The sequence below is a fragment of the Vulpes vulpes genome, chromosome 2, assembly GCF_048418805.1.
Source record: "Vulpes vulpes isolate BD-2025 chromosome 2, VulVul3, whole genome shotgun sequence".
NCBI lineage: Eukaryota > Metazoa > Chordata > Mammalia > Carnivora > Canidae > Vulpes > Vulpes vulpes.
The window spans coordinates 21,535,132-21,542,618 of NC_132781.1; the positions used below are offsets into that span (position 1 = coordinate 21,535,132).

Here is a 7,487-nt window from a genome sequence, read left to right on the forward strand (position 1 = left end):
AAGCAGGCGCCCTGCAGGGAACCTGATATGGGATTTGATCCCAGGACCCCGGGATCACACCCTGAGCCAAAGGCAGATGCTCAACCATTGAGCCATCCAGGTACCCCAGATTTTAGTAGTTTAGATATTAACTTAGCAATCTCCCCCACCTGTGCTCTATAAAACACTAATCTATGAAGCTAACCTATGGAAACTAACAAACAAAATGATTCCATGGCCAAGTAATTTTGGAGAAAAATACCTGTTATATCTCTTAATTGGAAAGTCAGGGAGCATTTTAGCATATTAAAGGCTCTGAAAGGTCCACCAATGAAGAACTCTATTTCTCAAATGTATTTACCAGATAACCCTATAATGTTCCATCAAACAGGTGTTCGTGGAACTCATTTTAGGAAATATTGCACAGTTTAGTCTCTAAATGGCCCCACAAAACTGTTTTTTGGGGTCATCAACAATCTTAATCTATAACATCGTTGGTCTGAGTTTTGAACGGCATCTGCCACTGTCACTGTACAATTCCTGACTCCCATCTACCTGTCCCTGACAAGTTATTGTTTACTGTATGCATGGAGGGAACGGAAAGTAAATGATTTTTACAACTAAGAAAGTGTTTCTTTACACTGGATCAGAATCTCCTTCTCTATAGATCCCATCCATTCATCTTAATTCAGCTTCTTGGAGCCATGAAAAATAAATCTAAGACTTTTAGCACTTTTTTCAGCCAGAAGACCTAAATTATCACATAGAATCTTTGGTTGCTGTTAGAATAGCAGTCAAAAAGCCTACTTATCTCTTCATCTGAAAAGCAGACAAAGAAATGTGGAGGTGATTTGCAGATACCTAGCATACCAGGCCATCACTAATGATGTATAATGATTAGAGAATAATGACTCGGTGCCTTTGAAGACTGAAATGAAATGTCCTTGAGGTGACAAAGAGCCAACATGAAGAGTCCTAATTTGACAACAAAACAACCTAAACCCCTTTTATGAGGCAAAGAGTGTGTCCCAGGTAATAAACACTTAAGTAATTAGCTGGTTTTAATGGAGATAGCTATAAACTGAAACACAAGGAAAAAAATCTTGGTTAATAGGCTGACACCCAGGGAGGTGGGTATATAAGAGCCAGGGCAGAAGAGAGAAGCATTGAGACACCAACAGACTCCTCTTCTCAACCCAACGAAAACCCAACTCCTGACATCATGGCTTTCTGTGTTCCCTGCTGCTGCAGCGTCCCCACCGGCCCTGCCACCACCATCTGCTCCTCTGACAAATGCTGTCGGTGTGGAGTCTGCCTGCCCAGCACCTGCCCCCATGACATCAGCCTCCTTCAGCCCACCTGCTGCGACACCTGCCCCCCACCCTGCTGTGAGCCTGACACCTATGTGCCAACTTGCTGGCTGCTCAATTCTTCCCACCCAACTCCTGGACTGAGTGGGATCAACCTGACCACCTATGTTCAGTCTGGCTGTCAGAATCCCTGTGAGCCCTGCTAAGCAGCCATGTCTCTGCACAGGTGTGGGATGCTGCTCACCATCTGGCCTTCAACACCCACTACTACCTGTCTCAGGCTCAATCAATCCCAAGTCCCTGGGCCATGTTTTCGTGAATTCACCCAACTTCTCCTCTCCTCTTTTGAGTGGAGTTGGAGACCTTCTTTCTGTCTTTTAGACCATTTTACTGCTCTTTGAGATATAACCATTTTGACTATTCCTTAATAAACTTTATTCTGGCTTAGCAAATTTGGTCTTGTGATGATTTGTTCTCATGTTTCCTCTTGGCGAAAGTGGAATGCCTATCTAAACCTGAATAGCAGGTCATCATATCTAAGATTTATCCCCAGCAGAAGGAGCACATTTGTGGTGGAATCACTGAAAAATTACATACTAGCTCTTTGTGATGGGTTGAAAACTAAAAAATTCACTATGCCATTTTGTAGGATCTTTTTACTCAATAGGTATTTTTTGAAGACAACTACTATGCCAAGCCCTTTGCTGGAACCTGGAGATTAATATAATGTTTTTTAAATGTTTTACTTAATTTAATTTCCATTGTCTCTGAAATTGATTTTTCTTTCTTCCTTACCTGGCTAAACAAATTGATCACTTTGCTGTCATGTAGAAACAATTTTTATTGCTTTAGTTATAATCATTGGTGAAATTCCAAGCTCAAAATGCAAACGTAATTTGGGGAAGAACATATACCCATTACTTGATATATGCTGTCTAGAAAAGTCAATTCCGAAAAAATATTCATATTTATTGTCTATTCCTTGCACCCTCAAATGAGGCTTGTTTTACTTGTAAGAATTATCTTTAGAAGTTTACTAGTCCAGGGACACCTGGGTGACTCAGTGGTTGAGTGTCTGCCTTTGGCTCAGGGCATGATCCTGGGGTCCTAGGATCAAGTACCACATCAGGTTCCCCACAGGGAGCCTGCTTCTCCCTCTGTCTATGTCTGTCTCTCTCTGTGTGTCTCTCATTAATAAATAAATAAAATCTTTAAAAGCACAAAGAAGTTTAGTAGTCCAAGTAACATATAGTATCATGGTGTTGAAATAAGCTGAAAATGCCAGGCTATAGCACAGTATTATCCATCCACCAGAAATGGCACACAATTCTGGAAGCAAAAACACAGTTCCTGTTAGAATAGAACTTTTATGATGACCATTAATTAATCTCCTCAGTTGTCCTGGAAAATTCCAAATGTGTAAGGTTTTTACAGGAAGTATCCAAAGAACAATCTCATCTATTTTCTTGGACTTGTCTTGGGACTTTGGGCCATTCACTTTTCTCTCAACCTTAGTTTTCTCGTCATCACAGCAGAAATAATACTCCTGCCTGTATCCTGGCCTCAGGATTATTGTGAGACTCAGATGACCCAACATGTCAACAGCCCCATTCTAAATGGTGACAGACACTCGCCATTACTGCCACATAATGGTTCCCAGCTTTCGCACCAAAAGGCATCCTCTTATTCTTTGAAAAATATTATTTTTTCCACGTACCTTTGTAAAATAACCCATTTCTTCCTTCATGTTTGTTCATAAATGCATTCATAAGCATTGGCATTAAGCATTAGGATTAATATGCCCAAGTTTCCTTTTTTTAGTCATAAGCAAAGAATTTTGACATTTTCATATATGTTTGTAAGGGATAAATATTTAGATTTTATTTTTAATACTGAAAGTAAGTCTGAGTGCCCTAGAAATACCACTGTGGACCTTTAGGCACTCAAAGACCCTTGGCACTAATTTAAATGACCCAGATGGAACACAGATGTGTGGCTCTGCTCCTAAGCTGCCTTGTGGCCCTGAGCCAGTCACTTGAGTTCTGTGGGTCTCAGGTCTTAAATCAGTCAAACAGGCTTGTTGACCAGAATTTCTCTAGAGACACTTTCAGCTTTAACATTCTACTGTCCTAGGTTATCCAGAAGCATTTTAAGTAACCAGTACTCCATGCCACTAACCAACTGCATCCCACCTGATCACTTTTAGTGCTACTTTCATTCATAATAGCTAACATTTGGTGAATATCTATTGGGCATTCTAATATGTGCTTCATGGGCATTATTTCATTTATTTCTAACAAAAAAAAAAACAAAACCATGGACAGATAGCTACCATCAATCTCTCCACCTTACAGGAGAGAAAACTGAGACTCAAAAAAGTTACACAAATAGTAAGCGATTGAGTGGGGATTAAACCTAAAACTGCCTGAATCCAAAAGCTGCTTCTCTTTCCACTACACCAAAGCACACACTTCCTTTGCAGACAGCAATATGTCCAAGATAAATGGATTACATGAGGCTCTCTTTAACCAGGAGAAAAGTACATGCCATTTAACAGTACATTTTCTTCTGGCCCCCTAAATTGTATATTTGGTTGTATATAGTAACTCACTTTCTCTGGGGTGATTACAGTCTAAGGCAAAATGAGTACATACAATGAGTCTAGGAAAAACTCTTTATGTTTCTAAGGTGAAAACAAATCATCTTTTTTTTTTTTTTAAGCCAGACTTTAAAATACTGATTAGCAACCTTCACACAGGTTAATGGGTCATTAACCTTGCGCTGAAATACAAAATGTTTGGCAACTCAAACACATTTTATAATTTTCTGATGAGTTTCAATAACCCAGTTCAAAGTGAAAACAAGCTACCTGTAAAGTTAATAATTGTTTTCATTTTTCTTTCAAATATATCCTGGCCTCCAGGCCTTTATTTCCATCTTCACTAACTCTAGCCTAATTTAGCCACTGATCACAGCCTCCTAGGTAACCTTGGTTCAATGATCCCATGCCTCTCCCTTCATCCAAACTCTACCTCTGTCAGACCAAGCTTTTATTCTTCTATAAGCATTGGTTAAATTGAATTGCTCAAAACTCTAGGATAACTTAAGTTTTGTGCTTTTTTGTTTTGTTTTGTTTTGTTTACTGAATAACCTGGTATAGTCATTTCTACCAAATCTTATCTACTACTAACCTTGGGGCAATGTACAGCCTACACTCTTGTCAGAGCAATGCCCCCTATATGACAGGCAAGAGAGAAGTATCTTGTTTTAAATCATATCTCTGGCACATAGCTATGTGTCCTTGGTCATGTCGTTAACTTCTCCTGGCCTCAGGTTCCTCAACTGTCAAATAAGATTAAAAACAGTTTGTACCCTACCCAACCAGTGCACCACAGGACTGTTCAGGTCATGAAAAACTAGGAAAGCCTAAGAAAAAAATTGTCACTGACCAGAGGAGACTAAGGCATTGCAATGACTAAATGTAATGTGGGATCTCAGACTGGATCCTGGAACAGAAAGAGGACAGTAGTGGAAAAACTAGTAATATCTGGATAACCCCTGAAATTTAATTAACAGCGATGTACCAATGTTGGTTTCTTAGTTTTGATAGATGTGCAATGGTGTTGTAAGATATTATCATTAAGGGAAATCAAGTGAGGGATAGATAGGAATGGTGTACTATCTTTGCAAGCTTTCTGTAAATCTAAAACTATTCAAAAACAAAAAGCGAATTTTTGAAAAGTATGTATAAATACAGAGAACTGGTGGTTTCCAGAGTGGAGGGATTAGGGGGATGGGCAAAAGGGGTGAAGGAGAGGGCAACATAAAGGCTTATAGTTATGGAATGAACAAATTATGGGGATGAAAGGTACAGCAAAGGGAATACAGTCAGTGGTATTGTAACAGTGCTGTATGGTGACAGACTGTAGCTATACTGTGGTGAGCACAGCTTAATGGACAGATTTGTCTAAACACTACGCTGTACATCTGAAACTACTGTAACATTGTGCCAGCTACATTTCAATTTAAAAAAAACGTATATACCCCCTAAAACTGTAGTGAAGATTAAATTAATTAAAACACGTACAGCCCTTCAAACACTGTGTACCGGCTGTCAACATCTAGGTCCACCTTTTAATATTGTGATGCTGGGGTGAGTTTCTAGTAGACTCCATCAATAGAGGGCGCTAGAAGGAGCCTGCAAGGCCTGAGGAAGAGAAGGTCTTTTTGCCCCAGCAACAGTCCTTTACCCCATAGCCACAGTAGATTCTAGTCTCCAGCTTCCTTCCACACTCCAAAAACAGCATCACTGCACCTCCTTAGAAACACCTGCACCAGCAAGGTGGTGAACCCCTCCCCCCAAGAAGGACACACCTGGCCCCACGGGCCCTCTCCCCTGAGCTTTTGAGGCCAGAGCACCAGCTGGGCAGCCCCTGGGGTCTGTACCCAGCTCAGCAGGGCCCCTCTTCCCAGCATCTGGGTTCAGTTACCCCCAAACTTTACTCTCTCATCCCCATCCTAAAGCTGGTAACCAGCTTTTTGTGTTTGTTACCTCAGTTTTCTTTTTGGCTTTTTCAGCCCCCTGAGCCTATTTAGCCAATCCTTGATCTTAAAATTCTCTGTTGAAATACTTTTTGTGAGGGTTTTCTTCTTTGCTTGTTTTCCTGACTAAACTTGGTGCGGAAGCATCTGCACAAATGCTAGTTGTCATTATTTTCCAACCTTCTTCCCTCAACCACTCATTCCATGTGTTCCAGCCCTAAGACTCCACCCCAAGATCCAGGCCCTATGGCTAGGTACTGCAGAAACCAAGAAAAATAAGACATGGTCTCTGCTTAGAAGGAGATTACATTCTAGTTGAGAACCAACAAGTGTACCAGAACTGCAGCCATTATTTATGGGTACGTAAGGAGTACAATCAAGGCAAAAGAGGGTGTGGCCAACTCTATCAGGGGCAGGGGCAGAGCATAGGAACGGAATGTAGAAAAAGTCATTGTTTTCCTTGACCCAAAGGCACTTACCTCTTTTCTAAACATTGGCTGATCAAAACCCTGCAGGTGTCTCTGATGACAGAGACAGCCTTTCCATCATATTTCCTCTTGTAGATATTCTCACAGTGCCCATGGGAGAAACTGGACTGTGCCACACACAAGGCTGAAAGATTTGGGGTTTTTTGTTTGTTTTGTTTTGTTTTAAAGATTTTATTTATTTATTCATGAGAGACACAAAGAGAGAGGCAGAGACATAAGCAGAGGGAGAAGCAGGCTCCCTGTAGGGAGCCTGATGTGGGACTCCACCCAGGGACCCTGGGATCATGCCCTGAGCCAAAGGCAGACATTTAACCACTGGCCCACCCAGGTGCCCCAAGACCAAAGGATTTGTATAAGCAATCCTCATTTAATCTTTATTTAACTCTTGCAATAAGACTACGGTTAGTGGTTATTATCTTTCCCAAATTTGTAGAAGCCTAAATAACTCGATCTAGGTCTAACAACACATAATTTATAATCTGGATTCAAACTTAGTTCCAGAACTCCTCCTTATTACCTTGTCTTGTTGTTAATTATACATTGTTTGGATCATATGCAAAGGGATTCCTAGCCTTTTCCATCAGACCTTGTACCCTTGAAGGACAGGCACCATGCCTTCTATTTTTCTATCTCTCCCATACTTTTCAGAATATATGCGAGACTGAATAAATATTTGACTTAAAATTAACAGATTTGCTGACCAGTATCCTTTACTGTATTTATGTACTAGCTTTGACCATGACATATTAACACTATCACTGAATTAAAGTGGAAGGAATTTTTTAGATGTTTGATAGGAGGTGACTACCAGCTTTGGCAGTCAGCAATTTGGTTATTCTGAAAAGAAAGAACTTTTCATGTTGTTTTGCAAGGAGATGCAAGCTCATTTTTCAGACCATAGACAGTCTTATGAATCTATGTTTTAATATGTTCAGGCTTCTGGTTAAAAAACCAATATCCTTTGAGAGATTATTTAAATATTTATACATAATTGCATACATATAATGTAGTGGATTGGGACAGAAAATCATCTAGCATGTTCTGAGCTTCCCAATAAAGATCATGGTATTGATTTCTGATATTCATTTATTCCCTCGAATCCATAAAAAGGTAGCAAGGTAAATCTGGTAGGAAAAAGTCCCAGAGGTTTTGACTTCCCAAATATATC

At 40.2% G+C, this 7,487-nt stretch overlaps 1 protein-coding gene across 1 annotated transcript; it reads left to right on the forward strand.

Annotated features, from left to right (window-relative positions):
• The first annotated feature begins 1,150 nt into the window (after positions 1 to 1,150).
• Positions 1,151 to 1,741, forward strand: KRTAP3-1 (keratin associated protein 3-1). Its single transcript, XM_025996203.2, has one exon. The coding sequence runs from the start codon at positions 1,202 to 1,204 to the stop codon at positions 1,493 to 1,495; it is 294 nt and encodes a 97-aa protein (XP_025851988.1). The 5' UTR covers positions 1,151 to 1,201; the 3' UTR covers positions 1,496 to 1,741.
• The last annotated feature ends 5,746 nt before the right edge of the window (positions 1,742 to 7,487 follow it).

Bases quoted from the DNA above. Each gene is read 5' to 3' on its own strand.
- KRTAP3-1 (XM_025996203.2), top strand. From the start codon at position 1,202: ATGGCTTTCTGTGTTCCCTGCTGCTGCAGCGTCCCCACCGGCCCTGCC.